We start from the raw sequence: 25,087 nt of genomic DNA on the forward strand, positions 1-25,087 counted from the left end.
GGTATGGCATAGTACCAGATGAGTCTTACCGCTGCCTAGCAGTGTCATCGGGGATCTAAGCGTCGCTGAGCTGTCCTGGTAACATTTTTGTGAAGAATTGCACTTTAAAAGATTTTCTGTCGCGGCCATATGCAGAGAATTTAGTCATCAGGGGACTCTTAATAAATAGCCCCAAATGAGTCTGAATAGTCCTTACAATCATCATCATCATCATCAACATTTATTTATATAGCGCCGGCAGATTCCTTAGCAATTTACAATTGGGAACAAACGGTAATAGAACAATGCTGGGTAATACAGACAGAGAGGTAAGAGGGCCCTGCTCACCAGCTTACCATCTATGGTACATTGGCGAAAATTAGATTTCATACTTGGAATTTAGAGAGTCCAAAACCTCTATACGCGAAAAAAAGCCTATTTTACAAAATATTTAAAATGTATGTGTCCCAAAAGCAGAAAACACTTCTGATGGAAGCTGTTAAATTATAAAAACAAAAAACAAACAAAAATTTGCTTGAATAAGACTGTGTTTGCTGTGTTCAATTCTAATTCTAAGGGGGTGGTAATGGTTATTAAAAGGGATAAGCCAATTACAAAACAAGCCTGGTTTGTTGATCCTGAAGGTTGTAACGTAATAGTAGACATTGCTATACACAGATTTGTATTGTGTAATTTATATACTTCCAGCATATAATAATAAATAACCGCTTTTTTCTAAAGGTTATATCACCATTGCACAATTAATTGTCTGCTCATATTATAATGGAGAGGTGGGTGATTTACATATTATAGCTAAAGCAGTTTTAGATGGACAGATTAGAAAAAATATGAAAGAAAACAAAACAAACTGATTTAGTATATAGAATATATTATCACACAGCTCCAGCTAGTGGACATTTAGTAAACTACACACCTTAGTTCAAGCATTAGAGAGACTTGTAGGTATTATACAAGTCACTCTAATATTTATGGTCTATTGTCAGTGGTTGAAGTGGGCTGGTATACAGTGTTGACCTTACCGCCGCTTCGTCTACTGCCTTCATTGTAAAACTATCCAATTCCATTCACTGGCATTTTCCGTACTGCCACTTCTAAATTTCCACTTTGATCACTGTATAATATCCCGATTACATTACATTTGGGTGGACACATGTATGTATGTTTACTAATGTGATGTGCGATAAACCTGAGCCAATCTAGCTCTTAGCTCACATCTTTGTGTTGTTTAAGCTGAAATACTTTTTAGACCTTTCCAGTTAGATTTGCCTCATCTCAGAAGATAAAGGGATTTAAGATTGTAGCTGGATGTCGTAATTACATGATAACCAGCCACATATTGCAGGATTAAGAGGTCATAATATTTCACAGCTTAAAGAAGTTTGTTAGGAAAAATAAATAATTCAGTCTTATAATGCAGCAAATAGGAAAAGTGCAATGGAGATTTAGAAATTGGGATAAGGACAGTAATCAACCTACTAGACTGTTTGAAAATTCAGTGAAAGCAGAAAAATTCAATAAAGTATTAAACATAAAGGATGATGATGATGGAAATCTCCACCGTAGAGGTAAGTGTATTTTTTAAGACTCGTCTGAGCATTTATGGTAAACTTTAGAAAATACTAACCATTCAGACAGCTGCCCTCTGTAAACCTGCACACAATTCCAAAATGTGCAAAGTATAGACGTGAAAGCAGTAAATGGGAAACAGAGATGCGCCTGGGGATGAAAATTATAAAGGGCCTATTGTGAGAAGTGCTGTCCCACCGGAGGTGTGGCCAGTGATGTGTGGGTGTGGCCAGTGATGTGTTGCTGTGACCACCACTATGGAGGGCATAGTTTGCACTTACCTGCAACCACATACATCTTCCTCCCATCCTCCCTTATACAAAGAGTGCACCACTAACTGGATCACACAGCATGTATGTAAAGTGAAGAGTGGAAATACGTCCCAGCTGTCCCTCAGGCCGGAACAAGCTCCTGGCCAATCAGGACAGTCCCCTAAAATCAGGACTATCCTGATGGATTTGGGACAGTTGAGAGGTAAAGGTATGTTATTTTAGTGACCATTGAAGACAAAAATACAAACAATGGTTGATTATTCTTATTTATAAAGTGCTTTAACAGAAAAATGCTACATTCAAGGTTTTTCACCTTGAACAAAGTACAGAGTACTATACCGACAAGGACTTACCCGACCTGAGAAGGCAGAAGGTGGAAATCACAAAACAATGTTAACAGCGAAGGTTGGAAATCACTACGTGTCAGAATCGCAAGGAATCCAGAAGCCGGCAGACAGAAAGTCATGTTACTTTCTGGGACTATGCTATTATTAGGGGTGTTATTGAAGTAATGCATAGAAGCGCCGAATGGACAAAGTAGAAGCCTAGTCTGTAGTAGTGTCCTTTGCATTCAAAGATCAATTAGACATTGTTGTACTCTAGCGTATGACTTGTTTCTGGGCATGTGCAGAACAATTTTACGCAAAATACGGCATTTAGTTTCCTTAATGAGTCAGGCCCTTTGTGTCTATCTTATAGAGCAATATCTGAAATACATCACACAGTAAGGTTTTTTTTTTAGGTTTGTATCTAAGTTATAACTTCATTGTACCTAACTTAAATATTTTTCTCTCTCACCGACTGCCCCAAGTGTGAGGAGGCCCCAAAGGTTTCTCTTTAACCACTACCACAAACTGCCCCCAGACGTGATCTGTCTGTTGGAGAGGTGACCACACCAAAATCATCATCATCACTCCACATATCACTTGTAACCTTCCCCGTCCTATAGTCCTTGATATGTACAAACCCCACCACAGAGCAGAATGATTTGACACCATTGTTTCAAAGCTCTAAAGGTACCTATGTAGAAATATAAGATAATCAGATACCAATGGCTTTTACAGTCAGATAAATAGGGGACTCGTTGAGGCTGGACTCTCTCCACTGATGGTCAGACTGAGGTTTATTGAGTTTGCTGAGACTTGCAGTTCAGAAACATGGCCCATTCCTGATACAAAGTTACTGATTGAAAACGGTGAGAAAAGTCTCTCACTTTGCTTGAAGAAAGAAATGGCTCAGCCAGTTAGTAGCCGGGTTCTTTACTTGCAGTGATAGAAGAGGTGCTAGTTTGAATCCCCTGTCTGGTCTCATTTTAGTGAATTAAATGTTGCAGCAGCTGATTGAAGACATTGAGAAAAGTATAAGTTAGCTCAGTTTAGGGTAGTGAGGTCCCCATGGACAGTCATAGTAGAGACCCTAATTTGAATTCTGAGTGGCTTCCTTTTTAGCACATTTCATGTTGCAACAGGCTTGATAAAGTCCATGAGAAAAGTCTCTCCATATCTGTAACAAATGTTCTAGCTTGGTGGCCTAGTAGATAATCTGTTTACAGTTGATATGATTGACATTAGTAAAAGTCTCACTGCTGCTTATATTTGACATTAGTAAAAGTCTCACTGCTGCTTATATCCTGTACTGGCTCAGATGACTAGTAGACAACTTGTTGACTGTGATGGGGGAGGTCCCAGTTTGAATCCCCTTAGACAGACTTGATGGTCTTCCTATATCATTATCCTGCTCAGTGGGCTGGTTATTGGGTTCTCTCCTTGTAGTGCTGATGTGTTAACTTGTATGTCCAGCAATCTTTAATAAACTTGGATGTTGTGTTCAAAAGTGCAACAGCCAATGTATGAAGACAACTTTTTCTTACATTATTAACTTGCCACTCGACTACTCTTTTCTCAGTATTGATAGGAACTCTGCTGTCAGTTGAGCACTTTACTGCTTGCCCACTGACTTATGGCCACAATGTGAATAAAGACAGATCATCCTTCAGGTAAGTAGGAAGACTCTTCTCAATGTCATGAAACAGTCAGGTGCACCAACCAATGTACAAAGGGGGATCTGAACTAGGACCTCAGCCATCTGATGACAGGAAAGCACTTGGCTACTAGTCATCTGAGCCAACATATGGTGTAAACTAGTGTGGAGATTTTTCTCAATACCTTCAACAAGCCAGGTGTAAAATCCAAAGTACAAAAACTAAAGCTATTTGTGGATTTGAATGAAGCAGAGAACCAGACTACTAGTCTTCTAATCCAGTTTAAGCTTTTGAAAGTGTCTTTCCTCATAATTCATCCTGGTGCAACAAGCTAGGTAGTAAAAAAAAAAACAAAAAACAGAGACTCCACCATTAGCTGTGAACAGAGAATCTGGACACAAGACTACAGAGCCAGCTTGTTTGCTAGGGATGGTGGGAGATTATGCTCGAAGTCTTCAACCAGCCTGGAGCAACATCCAAGGTACTAACAGAATGGCGTCTGGAGGAACATAAACCAGGACTTCAACCTCTCTGATAGTAGAGCATATGGGCACTAGTCCAGTGACCCAGCACAGTATCTTTAGGAGTTAAGACTTTTCTAAATGTCACTAAGCATGTGCAATATCCTGAGTACTTAAAGGATACCTGTCTGCAGATTCAAACCTGGGACTCTACCATCACTGGTGGTGGCTTGCTGGGTCAGCTCATGTATTTTTCTCAATGTCACCAACCAGCCTGGTGCAACATTCATGGTAGTAATAGAGAACACATCTAGGGATTCAAGTGACAAGCTCCACCATCACAGCCAAATGAGTACCTGGCTTCTAGACATCTCCATCATAACCAGGTGAAGCTGTGATGCGTTCTGTGTGTTCTGACACCTTTCTATCAGAGCAGCATTAACTTTTTCAGCACTAACTTAGATCATATTTATTCTTTTGCTTGATTTTTTTGTTTAAAACTGGGGGAGGGAAGAAGGGGAAGGTTTGGGGAGAGTGGGTTCAGATACAGTATGAGACTGCATTTCAAAAGCTATTCTAACAATAATTAGTATATGATGGTGTGACGAAACGAGTTTCATATCCCCTCAACCAGCCTGTCCCTCGTTTCTCACAAAATGTGGAGTATTACAACATGTACTTTTTATAGCCCTATACAACTGCAGTGTCTAATTACATGTGGATAAGGGGACATTGCACCTTTTCACTATACGTTACTAATTGTATATGAGGGGAACACACTGTGGAAATTTGAACCTAGATAGAAGGAGCCACTCCAGGGGGGGAGGTGTTGTTCATTTGGAGGATTGATGGCTGGAAGCTGCAGAGTAGCTGGTTTTGGAGTTGCCGTTCTCTACTAGTGGACTAGATCTGCAGTTCCATGGGTCTCAAGTCAGGACAGCCAGGTGACTGTAACTCCTTAAGCTAGTGGGGTAAGGGACAGATGATGTGGTAAACCTGACTGGCATTTATTTAGTCTGTATATACTATTCTGATTGTTTTTATTACAATAAATATATTGTTTTACTGTCTAACTGCATTTGTCTGAGTGACTATAGGAAACTTAGAAGGTACTGGGTAGGCTTCCCTGGCATAGTAAGGCACCCCTGGGTGGTCAGTTAGCATGAAGTGGGTAGAACTGGGCCAGAAAACTTGGACTCTTCACCCATGGCGTTGCCTGAATAACTGTAAAAGAACAGAGGATATGTAAAAATATAATATACATGTGTGAATGGCTAGTGTGTATTAACATAGGGATCAGTTCCTTTTCTTACAACAAAATTGCCAACTTTTTCAATGGAGATTATACCCTGGTGCCACCGACAGGTAACTGTGTTTGACTATTTGTATTTTGAACTCTGCTCAGATGTATAAACACTTGAAGAAATAATAGTTATATATAACAAATCTTATACATTCCCATTTGGCCATTTGAGGTGTTAGAAGGTATGAAAATGACCAACAGCCGATAATCACGTTCTCACACATTAACCGCACAGTTTGTTTGTATCAATAAAAATCTTATTTTTTCTCTGTATTGTGTGGTGGTCACAAGGTTGCCCTCTGTATTGTGTGGTGGTCACAAGGTTGCCCTCTGTATTGTGTGGTGGTCACAAGGTTGCCCTCTGTATTGTGTGGTGGTCACAAGGTTGCCCTCTGTATTGTGTGGTGGTCACAAGGGTGCTGTGTGATCTTCTACTGCTGTATCACTTCCACTTCAAGGTTGGATGTGCTGTGCATTCAGAGATGCTCTTCTGCATACCACCCATGGTTATTTGAGCTACTGCCGTCTTCCTGTCAGCTTGAACCAGGCTGACCATTCTCTTCTGACATCTCTCAAGGTGTTTCCACCCACAGAACTGCCACTCTGGTTTTGAGCTCCGTTCTCTGTAAACTCTAGAGACCGCTGTATAACAATCCCAAGAGATCAGCAGTTTCTGAGGTACTGAAACAACCCGTATGGCACCAACAATCATTCCACAGTAAAAGTCACTTAGATCCCATTTCTTCTCCATTCTCGTGTTTGGTCTGAACTACAATTTATTTTTGACCATGTCGACCAGGGGAGGGCTAGCAAATTTTAGCCCTGGGGGCAAAACTCAACTCAGCAGTCTATTAATAACATTTTAAAGGAAAAAACATAGGTGTCCCAGTGACCCAGCCCACGGCAGCCCACTATGGGACTGGCCGGGGGAGCACATGCCCCCTGTCCCCAAGCCCAAGGTAGCCCAGTATCTGACCGGCCTGGGGAGCAGATGTCCCCCCTGCCCCCCAGCCCCTGATGTCTGCATGCTTTTATGCATTGAGTTTCTGCCACATGATGACTCATTAGATATTTGCATTAATTAGCAGGTGTTCAGGTATAAAATAAAGTGGACAGTGAATGTCTATATATTAGGATCAATATAGATACATACAATAGACATTACATTTATATAGAGTCAAGTTTTATTTTTGTTTTTTATTTTTCTTAAGTTTTCAGCACCTTGTACTTTGTTCAATGTACACAAGTTGAAAATTAGCATTTCCAAGTATGTTTCTGTTAAAGCACTTTATAAGTAATCAACCATTGTTTGTAATTTTGTCTTCAATGGTCAATAAAATAAATTACCTTTACCACTCAACTGTCCCGATTCCATCAGGATAGTCCTGATTTTATGGGACTAATCTGATCAGCCAGAAGCTTGTCCCGTCCTCAGTCATTTGGGATGTATTTCCACTCTTCACTTTACATACATGCTGTGTGAATCAGTTAGTGATGTGCTCTTTATAAGATAGAAGGAAGATATACAGTCAAGTCCATAAATATTGGGAGATCAACACAATTCTCATATTTTGGGCTCTATACACCACCACAATGGATTTGAAATGAAACTAAGAAGATGTGTTTTAACTGCAGACTTTCAGCTTTAATTCGAGGGTATTTACATCCAAATCAGGTGAACGGTGTAGGAAGTACAACGGTTTCTATATGTGCCTCACACTTTTTAAGGGACCAAAATTAAAGGGACAATCGACTCAAAAGCTATTTCATGGACATGTGTGGGCTATTCCCTTGTTATTTCATCATCGATTAAGCAGGTAAAAGGTCTGGAGTTGATTTTAGGTGTGATATTTGGAATCTGTTGCTGTCGACTCTCAATATGAGATCCAAAGAGCTGTCACTATCGTGAAACAAGCTATCATTAGGCTGAAAAATCAAAACAAACCCATCAGAGAGATAGCAAAAACATTAGGTGTGGCCAAATCAACTGTTTGGAACATTCTTAAAAAGAAAGAACGCACCAGAGAGCTCAGCAACACCAAAAGACCCGGAAGACCATGGAAAACAACTGAGGTGGATGACAGAAGAATTTTTTCCCTGGTGAAGAAAAACCCCATCACAACAGTTGGCCAAATCAAGAACACTCTCCAGGAGGTAGGTGTATATGTGTCAAAGTCAACAATCAAGAGAAGACTTCACAAGAGTGAATATAGAGGGTTCACCACAAGATGTAAACCATTTGTGAGCCACAAAAACAGGAAGACCAGATTAGAATTTGGCAAACAACATCTAAAAAGCCATTACAGTTCTGGAACAACATCCTATGGACAGATGAGACAAAGATCAACTTGGACCGGAGTGATAGGAAGAGAAGAGTATGGAGAAGGAAAGGAACTGCTCATGATCCAAAACATATCACCTCATCAGTGAAGCATGGTGGTGGTAGTGTCATGGCGTGGGCATGTATGGCTGCCAATGGAACTGGTTCCCTTGTATTTATTGATGATGTGACTGCTGACAAAAGCAGCAGGATGAATTCTGAAGTGTTTCGGGCAATATTATCTGCTCATATTCAGTCAAATGCTTCAGAACTCATTGGACGGCGCTTCACAGTGCAGATGGACAATGGCCCGAAGCATACTGCAAAAACAACCAAAGTTGTTTTAAGGCTAACAAGTGGAATGTTATGCAATGGCCAAGTCAATCACCTGACCTGAATCCGATTGAGCATGCATTTCACTTGATGAAGACAAAACTGAAGGGAAAATTCCCCAAGAACAAGCAGGAACTGAAGACATTTGCAGTAGAGGCCTGGCAGAGCATCACCAGGGATGAAACCCCGCGTCTGGTGATGTCTATACTTCCAGACTTCAGGCTGTAATTGACTGCAAAGGATTTGAAACAAAGTATTAAAAAGTGATTTTGATGTAGGATTGTTTATTTTGTCCCATTACGTTTGGTCCCTTAAAAAGTGGGAGGCACATATAGAAACCGTTGTACTTCCTACACTGTTCACCTGATTTGGATGTAAATACCCTCAAATTAAAGCTGAGAGTCTGCAGCTAAAGCCCATCTTGTTAGTTTCATTTCAAATCCATTGTGGTTGTGTATAGAGCCCAAAATATGAGAATTGTGTCAATGTCCCAATATTTATGGACTTGCCTGTAGGTGGTTGGAGCGAAGTGCAAGCTATGTCCTCCATGGTGCTGGCCACACCCACACATCACTGGCCACACCTCCGGTGGGATGGCACTTCTCACAATAGGCTCTTTAAAATTTTCAGGCACAGACTCATTTGACCTTAATTTGACCCTGGTTAAGCTTCCAAATCTAAAAGTATTTAATACAGTGACAATGTTTTACACATCTACAACATGACTTTCTCCTCCCTTAACCCAAAAATATTTACTTCACACTAGAATTTCAGCTCTACCATCTGAATTACACCAAACCACAAACCTTCTTACCGAGAGATACTATGAAGTCCTGACAGTTTATCTGCAAAAGGTTGTATACACAACCAACTAAATCCCTTTACTTATCTTGCTGTTGGGATCTACACTTTATTCCAAGTTTTGAGGAGATGATCATTCATAGATTGAAAGAAAGGGCTTGATCCACATTAAAGGCCTGAGTCATTAAGGAGAATATAGCATAAAAAAGGAATAACCCTTTAGTCCTCAATCAGGGATGGACCTAATATAAAGTTGTATACAAGTATCGAGAGCGCAGATAATGTAGTGATGAAAATATTATGAACCAATTCTAATATATACCATTGTGTACATATAATAAAGGCAGATCAATTTTATCTGGTAAACACTCAGATGGTGGGATCCCTAGACAACCAAATGTAGATCCTCAAGTCTTTTCACCAAGGAGGAGTTCTTATCCATGGTGTGGGCAGCTCGGTGGCTAAGTGGTTAGCACTTCTGCCTCACAGCACTGGGGTCATGAGTTCAATTCCTGACCATGGCCTTATCTGTGTTGAGTTTGTATGTTCTCCCTGTGTTTGCGTGGGTTTCCAGCCACACTCCAAAAATATACTGGTAGGTTAACTGGCAGCTATTAAATTGCCCTTAGTCTCTTTCAGTCTGTATGTCTGCATGTTAGGGAATTTAGACTGTAAGCTCCAATGGGATAGGAACTGATCTGTACAGCACTGCGGAAATAGTGGCTCTATATAGATGATGATGATGATTATCCAGTCACTCACTGGGGGATATTCCACTTAGAGAATTTCAATATAGTGTCTGGAACATGCCCACACCGCACCAAGAGAAGGCCACTTATTTGTAGTATTCTCCTTATCACAATAAAATGCAAGATTAAAAATTTGTACTTTAGCTAAAAACATGGTTTAATGGAAAAAACAGGGGTTTCTCTGAAGAGAACTTCTGCTATCTGCCTCCAGGATTGGAAGCGGAAGAGATGTCATACTCTTGTTGAAGGTCTTCACAGGTCTATTCTTACCCCTTTCAGAGCCACATCCAGGAGAAAGAGTGTGCGAGGCTACCCTACGTATATCGTCATAGACTTCTTCAGGGATGTGGTCTCCTAACACCGCACATGGCCTTTATATACTACACAGTGAACATATGTTTCCAATGCAAACAGGAAGAGGATGCATCTAAATTCTAGCTCTGGCCAGTCTGTGAAAAATACTTATGGACTACTAGAATATGGCGATCATCAGCTCTTTAACCCATTAGATATAATAATATGCCATACTAGAAGCGATTTATTGCATATATAATTGTGGGTGCAATCTTCATGGAGACACGCTTTTTAAAAACTTGCCGAAACTAAATAATGAAACTTACATGAAATTAAATAACAAACACACTACTATCAACTGTAATAGCGTGTCTTTTATAAACATTACATATTATTTATCAGTTTGGAAGAATATTAAATCCATGCTACCTTTGACGTCCATGGTTAGCTCCGTCCCAGGAAACTAAAGGCAATATTTGTATTATCTATTACTCCTATTCCTATATCATCCTTTTTACTTCTGCCTGTTGCCCTGGATAGTACATGTCCCTGAATAGTAGGTCAACTCTTAAATAACACAAGGATTGTTTGACATTTTCTTCCTAGTCCTCACTAAACCGTTGCTTTGGCCCAGTGACACTTTGCAATCTCCTGGCCAAGGCTCCACTGACCTGTGAAGACTTTGTCGTACAGGGTGTCATGTGCATATTTTATTTTTTTTTCAGCATTTTTCTCCAAGACCAAACCAAATATATGACATGAATAAACCAGCTGTTAGTGTAAACTTCTGTCATGTTAATTTACTTGTTGCATTTACCAGTTAATCCCATTTTGATGGCTACCACATTCCTAATACCTTCCATATTGAGAGAAGCTCGATATCTTTTATGTCCAAACAATGACCAGTTCCATTTAGGGCGGACTTATTATTTAATCACATTTTGGGTGTCTGTTCCCTGGCAAGCCTAATTGATATTTTGTTACTCGGAACATGTTTGACTTGATCATTTCTGATTGAGATACATATGGATGTAGTAGCCTTGTGATGAACTTTCCCTGGATCACTTTCTCAATGTTTGGAGATGATTCTATTAGCCACAAGGTCCAGTTGTAACGAGGTATCTGCATTCATAACAGCAACTAAAAACTTTTTGTTCGCCCTTCATAGATCATTACCTACCTCACGCAGTATCATAGCAAAAGGTAACTTTGGAACCTCGTGGCTATTTGAAACGGCCCCTTTCATTGGCTTGAAGACTTACTAAGGACCATTTCCCTTTCTTATTTTATGTAATATAATGGAAACTGTACTTTTATCTTTAAAGAAACTCAACATCGTATACAACACAAGAATTTTAGGGTCTATAGTTGTGAACGTTTAATACACAGATGCCTTGTGTAGAGTAAATAGGTTTCAGATTACTATACTGCCTGCATATACAATATATTATTTTTGGCAGCTAATGGGGAGGAGTCAGGTACTCTGCACATTGGATGCTATAAATTGTAACATCTCATCTTTTTCTAGAAAATAAACACCAGCATTTTTATTAGTTTGGAGGCTGTATTAGTCCCTATATGTGTAATTCATGGTCATCAATACAAAGTGTCACAATGAAAAAGAACAAAAAATAAATAAATGAGATGTATTATATTAGGTCACATTTTCTGGTGTTGCTATGGCTGGATCTAAGTTTCTTTGCTTTGAATGCAGGTCAGAGGCATGTAGAGGCTACGTCAAAGTGGATTATTTGCCTGGCGACATAATGCCTCGCTGTTCTCAGACCCATCTAAAAATGTGGCTATAATGCAGTTTGGCGATTCTGCAAAAAATTTTCAGCGTTGACTTCAAGCTCGGAAACTACTACACTAAAAAAACAAAAACCAAAAGCAAAAAACAAATAGACAAAACCTTTTAAAAGCAAAGCTATCCAGATAGGCAAAAAGACCATCCATGTAGATATAGCCAGACTGTGGCCAATTGCTGTTGACTTGTGACACCCAGTATGATCTGCCAGCCATAGACATACAGTGAGCTGTCGTTCAACACAAGAAAGAGGCAATGGCATCACGGTCTCTGTTGAAGGCAACGCCCATGGCGTGATTTGGCTGTAAATGGCGCAGGTTGGTAAAAGAGTAGAATTTTGGAGACAAATTTGTACAGACAAACATTCTCTTTATTAAGCTACATACGAGTTTCCATTAGTTACGAGAGTGGCTGGCAGCATCAAACTGAGCTCTCGGGCAATACAAAGAACACACGCCAGCTTCGTTTCTCGCTCATTTATTGAATCATTAAAGTTTTTTTCATAATTTTTTTTTCATTATTTTTTTTTTTTTTTATTCCTTTAACATTTGTGACCGCTCTTCTTCAGTTCTCAAGTGAAATGGTGAAGAAGTCTGACTTCTAATCAAAGTAGAAATGACAAGGGTTTGGTCATGAAAACTGTGGATTTAATGTAAACACTACATTCGATTAAATTTGTTTTTTGTGTTTTTTTTTTTTCCACTTTTTTTTTTTTCCGTTTTTTTTATCCGCAGCACAAACATCCCACATGAGAGGAAAAAACACCATTCACTAAAAAGGGGGGTGGCGAGGAGGGGGAGGGGTAAAAGGGCGGGGCAGGAGGGGGCGAAAGAAGCAGCACAAAGCATTCACTTGGGAACATAAAGGAGATTGAAAGTAAAGACGACTATTTGTAATACACGGAATTGAGAGCAAAAAACCCCAATAGGAGAAGTATTTCAGCAGCTGGAGGTTTAGTGAGAGCTGTGCTTTTTCTATAGAAACCCAGAGAGTGCATGGTACACAGTCCAGAGCAAGGAAACAGACACCAAATCTGCACATTTCTGTTGCGGCAGAAAGTTCATTGTTTGTTTGTTTTAGGGGGGTTTTCTTAATTTTTCTACACAGGGCTTCAAGTCCAACAGAAATAAACCCAATCCCCCCCCAACATAACATTGACTTCCATGATCCCATTCTTAGCTGGAGGCCAAACGGACCTCTCTGGCAGTGAAGGGGTTGTGGACAATTAAAAAAAAAAAATGCCTCTTTACAACTGGTGTAATAAGAAAAAAAATGGTATTAAGATAAGAGTGTCATTAAGCTACAAGCACATGGGGGGGGAGAAAAAAAAAAAAAAGAACAGTTTAGTTTCTTCTAAAAAGTACAGACTTAGCTAAACCAGATTTACAGCATCCTATGCAGCCACTAACTCAGTGATAACATTACACATCAACTTTAAGGAAGGCTGTGTTTTTTTTCAATTTTCTTTTTTTTTTTTCTTTTTTTTTTTACAAAGGCCAAAGGTCATGCTACCAGCAGAACGTCAATTTGAGGGTCCGTAGAGCAATGCGGAGGAAGGAGGAACAGTGGGGTATGTACGCCCCCTGAAATTGCAGACTGTTCCCCCCTCCCCCCACTCCACGGTTTGGGTTGGCACTGAAACCTTTTTCAAGACAAACAGGGGCCCGCTACTTTGCTTTTAACAGACCAACGGGGCATCCCCTGATCCCTCACAGACCCTCGTACAGTTACAGCACCCACAAGAAAAAAAAAAGCTGAGCGCACAGTCCTGCAAGTCTCACAAACACTTCTACCTGGTTTGGAAAAATCTTTTATCATTGTTTTTTTTTTTTTTTTTTGTTATCGAAGAGCTGAACAGAAAGGATATACCTGATTTTTTCTAATTTATTTTTTTAATGGAGGTGCAGAATGTGATCTTTAGAGCAGCACACAAATCCTTAAAAAAAAGGATTAAAATAGATGATCTTTCCTCTATCAGAGAGATCCTTTACACCACGTCAGTTCTGGAGAGAGTTTGTAATGTCAACTCCGGCTCTCTGAGAACTGAAGGGGTTAATAATCACTGGGCCATGAAGACTGTCTTAAAAATCAAGACTCCTCTTCTGCTTTTGGGGGCAAGCGGAGCTGTCAGGCGATCCATTCTGTTGACAGCTCTTTGAGACAAACAAAAAAAAGATTGTGAATATATATATATATATATATATATATATATATATATATTATATATATATATATATATATATATATATATATATATATATATTTATTTCAAGTTGCCTTCTCAGTTTACCAACTTGCACCTATTTTCATTTTCACCAGCAGATAAATTGCTATACAGAGGAATCAGTACAAGCCGCAGCCTCTGAGATTGTTGGCAATGATGATGTCAGTGACGGCGTCAAATACCACCTGGATGTTATTCGTATCTGTGGCGCAGGTCATGTGGCAATAAATCTCTTTGTTTGGTGAGCGGTTCTTACTCTCAAATTGTGCTTGGATATAAGCGGCAGCATCGTCGTAAGTGTTGGGGCCTGCGGCAAAGAGGAAACAGAAAGATGGAAATGAAAATTAGAGGGTAGGGCAAATAGAGTGTAAGCTAATCAATAATTAGTTCTTTACAGCTACAAATGTTTATCCTCAGTGAACATTAGAGGTGAGCACTCTAGTTCCCCAGCTGCTGTGGGGAAACTGTGCATGGATATGATGCTTTAATACTCTGTGCTGCTGTTACGATTATATTGCTCAGACTGGCTACAAACGGTACTTGCTTCGCCCACTTGATTTCCCGAATGTCCGTGAGTAATCAGTTTCAATGCAAGGACTTAGTCATTTCTTCATAACAATTGTTTTTCATGTATTTAAATATTGTGACAACTCCAGGTTCAGAGCAAAACCCCCCAAATACCCAGCAACTTGCTCATTCGATTTTAAATATATAAAATGTCAAATGTTTTTGGTCTGCTCCGGTACCCAGCGAAAGTTTATCACTACTCATCCTGGCGGCACAGAAGCAGCAGGCAAATAACCAGGCCGCACGGAATCCTCAGTCTCGTGACTCAGGCAGTAGATTTGTCAGTGCTACTGTAGAGCTGGGACTGTCAATCAAATGTCTGAAAACAGGGTGGTTTTGAAAATCTAACTCATACAAACAATACAAATGGAAGGGGCTGCAGTACATTCAAAATGTTATTCATTCCCTCCCTCCATCAGAACTTCTCCTAATCTGTCCAGTTTCAAACGGGCCCTAAAAACCCACCTTTTTCTTGAAGCCTCTCTCTCTCTCTCCTACTTAACTTCCTACCTTATCTTCTGCCTCCGTCCCCCTACTCTCCCTCTCTCCCCCCCTCCCCTTAGATTGTACGCTCCTCTGAGCAGGGCCATCTCTCCTCCTGTTTCCACCACTTCTAACTCTGCTCTCCAGCTACTTAGCCCTCCTCCTCGAGGGTCCTCCACCCCACGCCCACTCTCGCTCCCTCCTCCCCCCTGGGGATCTCCGTCTTCCGCGCCCTCCTTCTTGGGCCCTGTCGTTTGCGGATCCTCCCTCCCCCTTCCCCGCCCTCTCTAGCTGTGCATTGAGCTTACTGAGTTGCTGTGCTTACTGTTTACTGTACTGTGCTGTCTCCCATTGTATTGTAATTTGTTTGTCTCTGTAAGGCGCTGCGGACGCCTTACAAATAAAAATTAATAATAATAATAATGTCAAGAGGCTTTTTTTGGTTTGTTTTTTTAAGCAAAGTAATGTGTCAAGATGGCGCTATATTAATAAATGTTGATGATGATGATGAAACAAGTGGTAGACTACCACCACTGTATTATTGTTACCCAATCCCTGGGCACTCGTGGCCTTTCCCAAAACCACCTTTCAGTATCTTACAATACTGTTTTTAATGTTGCTGCTACATCACAAAGAATATTCACAAAGTAGTAGCAGGCGATGTTGGAGAAATTAGAGAAACAATTTAACGGTGACAACAGCAGCATATTCGTTAATGGAGCTATTTCTTCTACTTAAATATGGATCTCTTTATTAAAGTAATTATAAATACCACTAGGAAAGACTTTCAAAGGGCCATTAAAGTTAAAAAAGCTGCCCCAATATGAAAAAACATCTAACATTCAGAACTATATATGTAAAATGTTTATCCATTGTCATATGGAGATAACAGATACTGAATATATATTTTTATATTCAATAGAGTAATGTTCTCTTAACTATTTCAGACCACAAGAGGCCCACAGTCCATGTGCAAAAAAACCTGCTCATTCCCCCTCCTCCTCAAGGGGCGGATCTTGAAAACTACTCTACCCGGGGCGATTTAGGCCCCGCCCCTTTCTAACAGTTTAGGCTGCCGACGGCTGCACACTATGTGCAGGTACGTCCAGCCGTGACAGGCAGGGACAGTGTGCTGCCCGGCTGCTCTGACTGTTTTAAACACAATCAGAGCAGCCGGGCACAACACTGTCCCTGCCTGTCACGGCTGGACGGACCTGCACATACTGTGCAGCCGTTGGCAGCAAGTGTCTGCTAGGGGGGGGGGGCGATCGCCCCTCCCTGGATCAGCCACTGCCTCCTCCCTGATTGTGGTCTCCCTGTTATAGACGTAAATCAGCCCAGTCGGTCTAGCACTGGGGCTATTGACAATTTGGGGCTTGTACACATTGCCATCTCTTAACCCTGCCCCTACCTAAATATGTTTATCTGCCAAATGTCGCATGAAAAGTAATTACAAGTATTCATCTTTAACTTTTAAACAGCAACAACTGATTAAAAGTCAGGGGAGGGGGTCATTATGCCTTCATATTATGTAATCTGGGTGAAATTTGCTGGGCTTGTCCAAATAGCAGGCACCGATTTCTGGGACACAAACTAACCCTACTGATCAGGAGATATGTGGCTAAAACACACCTACAATGTAATCAGCCAGAAATGCAAACTGCAGTAAGGTAAAACTACTGCATACTTGCTATAGGTGCATGCTGCAACGAATGGGTGTTTTGAAGGATTGGGTGGCCACACCCCTATTGTGATGTGACCACGCCTCTTTTCACAGTGTCTGGATTTGAAGAGATGCAAAGTTGGGAAGCAAGATGCCGACTAGCTGAAAGTTTTATGTTCATGAATGGCAAAGTTTACTAGGAAAGGTCAACTCTGTAAAGTCTCAACATGAAAACAGAAATATTTTCTACGATAAATCTGGTATCATATATACAAACGCATTCATCAGGAACATTTATGGGTGTAAATTGTGACATGAATAAATACTAAATATAATGTTTTGAACTTGGAATAATAATTTTGATTAAAAAAAGAGATTTAGGTGGTTAAATCTCTGAGCAAAATGTGATTTTAAATGCGTTATACATTTATTTTTTAAAGAACTGAAAGCCACAGTGACTGCCAGACCAGCAGCGGCATCGGGACCGCCAGCAGCGGCATCGGGGTTTCGGGACCCGAGTGGAGGGGAGCTCTGTAGTGGGAGATCTAAATCAGCTGAGTTGACAGAGTGGTGCCTGTATAATTAACAAGTACCAACTTGTATTTAACCTGTGTTATTGGACATCTAAAACATGTCATCTACAGTATTCTGAATTAGGTACGATGATATCCCTGACCACCAACACATAGTAATATAAGAAACTGCATAGAGCCTCCTAGTAAGTGAATGTTTTTCCTAGCCCTGTTCCTAGTGCCTTTTAAAATCCTAAACCAGTTCTGGAATTTAAAGTACTGGGTACTACATGTATGCTTATTTTTTTTTTGGGGGGGGGGGGGGGGGGTGATAATACCTTAACATGAACGAAGGATATACTCTACATAATGACTTGATTTGTATGGGTGTTACACGGTAAATCTAGGGGCTGTTTGCCATTGTGCATTTAACAGCTATTTTAAGCCAAGAAGCTATTCTGTGAAGCTTCAGACCACGCATTTTGCAGTGTGACATCCTGTAATGCAGAAACAAAACTACAAATTCAAGGTCAATTTATGACTGGGGTCTTCACTATACACATAAATTAATGCTTGTTTTGGAAACACCAACTTGGATTGGTGCTATTTTTCTACAAAAATTGAATGAGATAAGAAATAATGGAGCACAACATAAAAAATGTAAAAGTATTATAAAGGTTATTCACTAGTATAAAATGGATTGCATCAATACACAATAATATATCTATAGCTCTAGAACGATCAGCCACAATGTTAAAACCACCGGCCTAATATTGTGCAGGTCCCCCTCAAAAACAAAACATCTCAGGCCCGTAGAGACATGGACTCCACAAGACCTCTGAAGGTGTCCTGTGGTCTATGGCACAAAGACATTAGCAGCAGATCCTTTAAGTCCTGTAAATTGCACGGTTGAGTCAACACCTTGAACTCTTTGTCTTGTTACTGAAACCAATCCTGAACAATTTTTGCAGTGTGGCAGAGCCCATTATCCCACTGAAGGAGGTCATCAGGAAATACGGTTACCATGAAGGGGTGTGCTTGGACTGCAACAATGTTTAGATAGGTGGTACGTGTCAAAGTACCATAGACATGAAGCCTAGGACCCAAGGTTTTCCAATAGAACATTGGCCAAAGCATCACACTGCCTCTGCCAGATTGTCTTCTTCCAACAGTCCATCCTGATGCCATCTCTTACCCAGGTAAATGACGCACACTCACCCGGCCATCCACATGATGTAAAAGAAAATGTGATTCATCAGACCAGACAACCTTCTTCCAGCAGCTATGGTGCTCCCATGCCCATTGTAGGTACATACAGAGATGGAGAGGGCATGGGCATTCTGACCAGTCAGCGGCTACGCAGCAAGCTGCAATGCAGTGTGGCTGGTCTGACACCTTTCTATCATAGCCAGCATTACATTTTTCAGCAATTTGTGGTACAGCAGCTCTTCTGTGGGAATTGACCAGAAGGGCTAACCTTTGTTACCCACGCACACCAATGATCCTTGGGCACCCATGACCCTGTCACCCCACAAGACCTGCTGTTTTGGAGATGCCCTCACCCAGTCATCTAGCCATCACAATTTGGTCCTTATCAAAGCCGCTCAGATCCTTACACTTGTCCATTTTTCCTGCTTCCAACACATCAACTTCAAGAACGAACTGTTCACTTGCTGCCTAATATATCCCACCCCTTAACAGGTGCCATTGTAACAAGATAAGCCTCTCCGCACTTGTTAGTAGTGGCAAGACCCCTACAATGTAGTTCAATGATAACATTTAAGAAAGAAGAGGATCCCTTCATCATGAGTTAGGTGAGAAATTAATAGATGAATGACAATGTGGGCCCTGCATGCCATAGCATGCTGGCACTTGTGGTTCTACAAGTGCCAGCATACCCAAGACGCTTAGGGATGCCAGGACTTGTTGGCACCAGCACAAAAATATTAACCAACTTTTTATTACCCCATACCCACCAATCTAGAGAAGCGGGAAGAAGCTGTATTTTTTTGCCCAACTGCCATAGGGGAATCTGCCCTGTGCTGAACAGGCTAGGGCTGTATGTCATTACGACAGCAGAGGAGTGGTTGTGGGGGAATGAGTGGGATCAATCAGAGGAGTGGTTGTGGGGGAATGAGTGGGATCAATAAGGATTGAGTGGGATGGATGTGGGGAATCTTTTGTGCTGCCGAGACCTTCTGTTGCATAGACTGCATGTGTGTATTCCAGTGACCACACCAATCTGTGAATCAGCAGCTCCATCATTCTGTGAGTGACAGCAATCTAACTCCATGTTAGTGCTGAATCTGCAGCTAACCACAGTATGTCATGGCATACCATGTCCGTATTGTGCAAAGAACTCATCCTTCTGCCGCAATGACTATTTCACTGCTTTTTGAAACTTGAATGATAGAGTTTCAATAATTTTAATACATGTACCAATATAATGAAACATTCCTATCTGTCTCACTTGGTGGATATCCCTCTTCTATATTATTTGTATGTTAGTATTATTATTATTTTGGTATTAAATGGCAATGTAAATATTGTGACATAATTACAGGCCAAGTGGTCTGATGTGAAAAATATTTATTATATAATGTTATTGTCAGAATTCAGCTGACAACCAGATTGCATTAAAGGCCAAAATCCAAAGCAGGATTTGTTGCGGCAGCCGCGATGTTGTCTGTCTGTGCGGCTATCTGTACTGTCTCCTTAAGGTTAATGTCACTTTTTGCACTCAGCTGGAAGTCACCAGGAGAAGAAAAAGTTCTTTAATAATTTCAGAAAGGTCTTTAAATAAAAATAAAATGGATTCCCAAAAGGCTTTACATAGAGATGAGCGGATTTACAGAAGTTCTCTGCTTGGCTGGAGAATTGATATATACACAACCAATGACAAACACTTTCTAGTTACAAACCAGCGACCCAATCAGTGTTCACTTCCTCCATCATCTTAAATCCAGCCAATGAAAACAACTTTTGCCGCCACTCATGATACAAGCAAATCCATTATAATATCCCAATAATAAAATGGCTCCTATGAACCAGAGTGAGACATTTGAGGCTTGCTCCTTGTGAAAGCCACATAAACACTGCTCACCTGTGTACTCTGGAAAGCAGATGGTCAAAGGAGACTTCTTGATCTTCTCGGCAAACAGGTCCTTCTTGTTGAGGAAGAGGATGATCGATGTGTCAATGAAGAACTTGTTGTTACAAATTGAATCGAAGAGCATTAGAGACTCGTGCATTCGGTTCTGCAGCGAGGAGGCAGGAGAAAGAGGAGGTGGAGGACAGAAAGAAAAGGAGAAAAGGAATTAGGCTGAGAAGAGAGGAATGGTTACCAGTGTAAACAAAGAAAAAAAAGGAAAACATGGTCATTAGATTCTATGGCTTCCTCAAAACTACTTGCATGCGGTCTACACAACCTCCGCAAGTAGTTTGGAAAGCATGAAGTCATATCCTTCTATCCATAGCAATTGAATATTGGTATTTTTGTGGATTAGCTGGATTCCAAGGATTAGATACAAATAAATAAATAAAAATCAAGATTTTCCTTAAATATGTTACAGATTAAACAACTTTAGAGTAGAGATGGCTTCAGGAGCAAAGAAAATGAAGGGGCTGGAGTCATTCGATAAGTAAACCATTAACAAAGTGACCCCTCATTGCAGGGATAAAGACAAGCCGCCATACCACCCCACGTATACCAGTGATGGCTAAGATGCGACACTCCAGGTGTTGTGAAACTACAAGCCCCAGCATGCTTTGCCAGTAGATAACTAGCTGATAGCTGGCAGAGCATGCCGGGACTTGTAGTTTCACAACACCTGGAGTGTCACAGGTTAGCCATCACTGACGTAGACTCTAGAACCAACCACTGACAATTCACCTCCAGTGTCGCCTGACTCCCACAGAGTCTTCAGAGAGTCCCAATGACACATACACCCTCTGCAGTCGTCAGCTTGTAAAATTTAATTTGAATAATGAGCTCCTTTCTATCTTGTGCTACGTCGCTTAAAGCTGTGATTAAATATGTCTATGACATCGGAACCGATGTTCTCACACACACACAAGGTGCTAAATCAGATAGATCCACTCATGCAACGTTGTGTGACCGCTAAATCGGGATGATATCGGCGAGTGATTTTGCCCTGTGGAAGACATTTCTTTACCACAAATGGGTGGCAGTTGCTATTACTGTCTATGTATCATGATTTATATGAACTAAAAGCAAAACTATTTACTGTGCTTACATTTTATTATAAAATTAAGGAATTGTCAACTATTGATTGTGGCCCTACTCTTTGTAAGTGCCTATTACTTTAATTTAATATTGGACAGTTTAATTGGATTATATAGAATATAAAAACACTGCAGTAACAGGGCAGGTTATTAGCGTTTACTTATACAGCGCCAATCATACTCCGCAGCGCTGTACAGAGAATATGTAATCACTCACACCGGTCCTTGCCCCATTGGAGCTTACAGTCTACAATCCCCAACCAGACGCAGACTAGGGTCCATTTTTATCGGAAACCAATTAACCTACCAGTATGTTTCGGACAGATACAGTTTGGGAATGCACCCATGACCCCAGTGCTACAAGGTAGCAATGCTACCCAGGTTTTAAAGGTAAAACAAATACCCTCATTTGGGGGGTGAGCATCCTTAATCAGGATTTATCAAGATTTCATTAAAATCCTTATATTCAAAGTATTTGGTCATCTGTGATTTTCAATGATGAGGGTTTAGATATAATGGTCATGCTGAATCTTGAGCAGCTCAATCAGCTTATTTTCTCCTCCTGACCTCGATATTCATATTAAAACATTACAGCCTCCCGAATTCAAAATCCAAAACTTACAACCGGTGTTTGTTTATAGACCGAGATTATTTCAACAACATAAACCTGTTTGATGAATTTATTTCTGTTGGTGAGTACATACTATAAATATACAAAACAAAAGACAAAGCATACACGTTAACACACACCCACAACCGCTTCGACTATAAAGAATGCACAGATTTTAGTGTCCCATACTTGCAGCTTAGGTATATACATCTAATGTTCAATTAATACATTTCACAAATAAAGTGTTACCTATGAGCAAATCAGTAGTTGTAAGCCCAGGTAGTCGCGCATTTTAGACACAAATCAAACTCTTTGTAATGTAGGGTTTTAAAAGTTTATTAACATAAACCTAGTTGAACTTTCATGAGTGTCATGAAATGCAGCACAGGCTAAAAGAGGAGGCGAAAAAGAAAAAAAAAATTATATATATATATATATATATATATATATATATATATATATATATATATATATATATATATATATATATATATTAATGATGACTTGATGGCAGTTGCGTTTGGGGAGAAAGACTGGATCACAGAAATGTTCGCCCTGTTCCGAATACTTCTCCCAGTATGTGTGCGGACACAGGGACAGGGTTTTGTGCAAGAGTAGGTATCGATACGAACCACTAAACTTAGAGATCAGAGCTCATTGGTGCAAGAACCCAATAATTACTAGCGTATATATTCAAACATATTAATTTGGCACTTAATTTAAAAGGAAAGGGGATAATCTGAACAGCCTTTTGATGGCATTGCTGGTATAGAGACGGTGTTGGCACAACTGGTCAGGCAGATTCAGAGGCAAACACTGTATTTCCCCCTCCTTTTCTCTTTCACGATGCATAAATATAGGTGAATACAACTGTAAAATCATTAAATACTAAGTATTGCAAGACAGAATTAACCTGGGGCAAAAGACCTTTGAATTCAGAACACGTGAACGGCAAGGCACATCTACAGGGCATGAACATAAGGCAGTGTTGTCTAACCTGTGTCACTCCAGGTGCTGTGAAACTACAAGTCCCAGCATGCTTTGCCAATATATAGCAGCTTATTGCTGGAAGGGTATGCTGGGACTTGTAGTTTCACAACACCTGGAGTGTCACAGGTTAGCCAACACGGACATAAGGGGTGTGTAACACAAATACTGCAGACGAGCCCAGATCGCCAGTGTTCTCTGCAGCAAGTGTGCAAACACTACTGGCATCAAAGGGATATACAAATATTACACATATTTGTACATCTCTTTAAATCCCATTATGGCACCAAGATTCATCCAGTGTGCTACTGGAGGTGTCCAAAATAACGGGTTTGGCAGAGGGACACAAATTCTCCATATGCCTCGTAAGCCCAGGGGGCCACTAGGGGACCGTTTCATACAGCCAGCAGATCAGTATAGACCACAGCCGCGCAGGTTAATGGCAATGATGACATCCGTAACGGCATCAAACACAAACTGGATATTGTTGGTATCAGTAGCACAGGTGATGTGAGTGTAAATCTCCTTGTTAGGAGACTTGTTCCGGCTCTCGTACTGGTGCTGTATGTGGGCAACACCCTCAGTGAATGAGCTGGGACCTGGAAGAAAGGAGATTGGAGACAAGAGCAGGTTCATACAGGTTTAATGACAAACATTCAGGGATAATGTAGAAAGAGTGAAAAGAAGAAAGCGAGAGAAAAGTATTAATAGCCGACTGTGCTACTGTGATTAGAGGTGTATATTTTCCTGCATGAATGAGGTTTCTTTATATACATAAGTATATTTTTGAAGGTGTGTGTAAAGTTTAATAGTTCTGCACTTCTAAAATTAAATGCTATTGGGGCTTTTGCTATGTATATATGCAATCATGTATCAATAAGGTCTTACTGTTGTTACTATAACCCCATCTAACACTTTAACCACAAAACTGAACACTAAAAATAAGGACAACACCAGACAACTGCAGGGATCCAGCATGCCCTGCTTAGGAAAATATTCTCTCCAAGAAGTAACCACCCAGAAAATCCCATTGGCTGGACACTGGAGAGAAGTTAACCCCGAAAGGGAAGTACAATTCGATAACCCCATCATCTGCGTTTAGGGACGTTTAGCTTACGGCTGCACTTGTCATTATGGACCAGTAAACCCACAGCACATTTCTAGGTCCACTATGACCAATGTCATAAAATCTTTGAAGTACACAAAAGTGACACAAAAGTGACACACACTAATGTCTGACTCTCCTATCCCTCTCATGATTAATTTAAGACATAAACGACAGCAGTACTATTGTGGAGAAAAAAAAACTAGTTAAACATCTAACCTACTAACACTTTATGGCCACCCCTTTTATTAATTTTAAGAGACTCCCGACATCTGAAAATACATATGTGCATCTATAAACTTGAAAAGTTAGGAGATTCATTTGTCTGAAGAAGGTGCGAGACTTGAAATGCTCTAGTCTAGGCAGACAAGTGAGCCAACTTGGCGCAAAGCAATTCATGCAGTTCGTAAATAACCCTAATTGAGTTTCAAGGGCTGTGTTCAAATTCTCCTCTTCTTTAATAAGGTGTGTAAGGTTTAAAGGGGCATACGTGGCTGACACACACTGGAGGCATCAATTTTGTGAATAGAACCAATATTCATAAGAATGCAGTTTGTTGATTGACAAGGAACCAGTGTAGGTCATACTTCAGTAACAGCATTCTCAAGACAAGGGAAAAAACTATAATACCGGGATGATGTAGTAGGTTCTACTGTCCTCTGACAAGTCACTGCCCTCTCCCTGTGTAGTTAAACAGTGTTTGTGCCTTTCGTTTCCATGCAATGCTAAACTTTTGTCACTTACTTCCCCCTTTAACAAGGCACAGTGTTTTCCCACCTGTTCCCAAGTAACTTTTCATTGACC

The 25,087-nt window shown here is 40.5% G+C and overlaps 1 protein-coding gene across 3 annotated transcripts in view; it reads right to left on the reverse strand.

Annotated features, from left to right (window-relative positions):
- Window positions 1–13,704: 13,704 nt before the first annotated feature.
- The window catches only part of GNAO1 (G protein subunit alpha o1), a 133,435-nt gene continuing 122,052 nt past the window's right edge, over window positions 13,705–25,087 (reverse strand). Inside the window, exons 7-8 of one of the 3 annotated variants that reach the window (XM_075188939.1) lie at window positions 20,440–20,593; window positions 13,705–14,418 (exon numbers count right to left, since the gene is read on the reverse strand). In XM_075188939.1, the coding sequence (XP_075045040.1) occupies window positions 14,231–14,418; window positions 20,440–20,593 (342 nt within the window). In that variant the 3' untranslated portion in view covers window positions 13,705–14,230. Of the gene's footprint in view, window positions 14,419–20,439; window positions 20,594–22,677; window positions 23,778–25,087 lie in introns of those variants that run through there. The other 2 variants (XM_075188941.1, XM_075188940.1) reach the window with 2 other exon arrangements.

The sequence above is a fragment of the Mixophyes fleayi genome, chromosome 10 (genome assembly GCF_038048845.1).
Source record: "Mixophyes fleayi isolate aMixFle1 chromosome 10, aMixFle1.hap1, whole genome shotgun sequence".
NCBI classification, from domain to species: Eukaryota; Metazoa; Chordata; class Amphibia; order Anura; family Limnodynastidae; genus Mixophyes; species Mixophyes fleayi.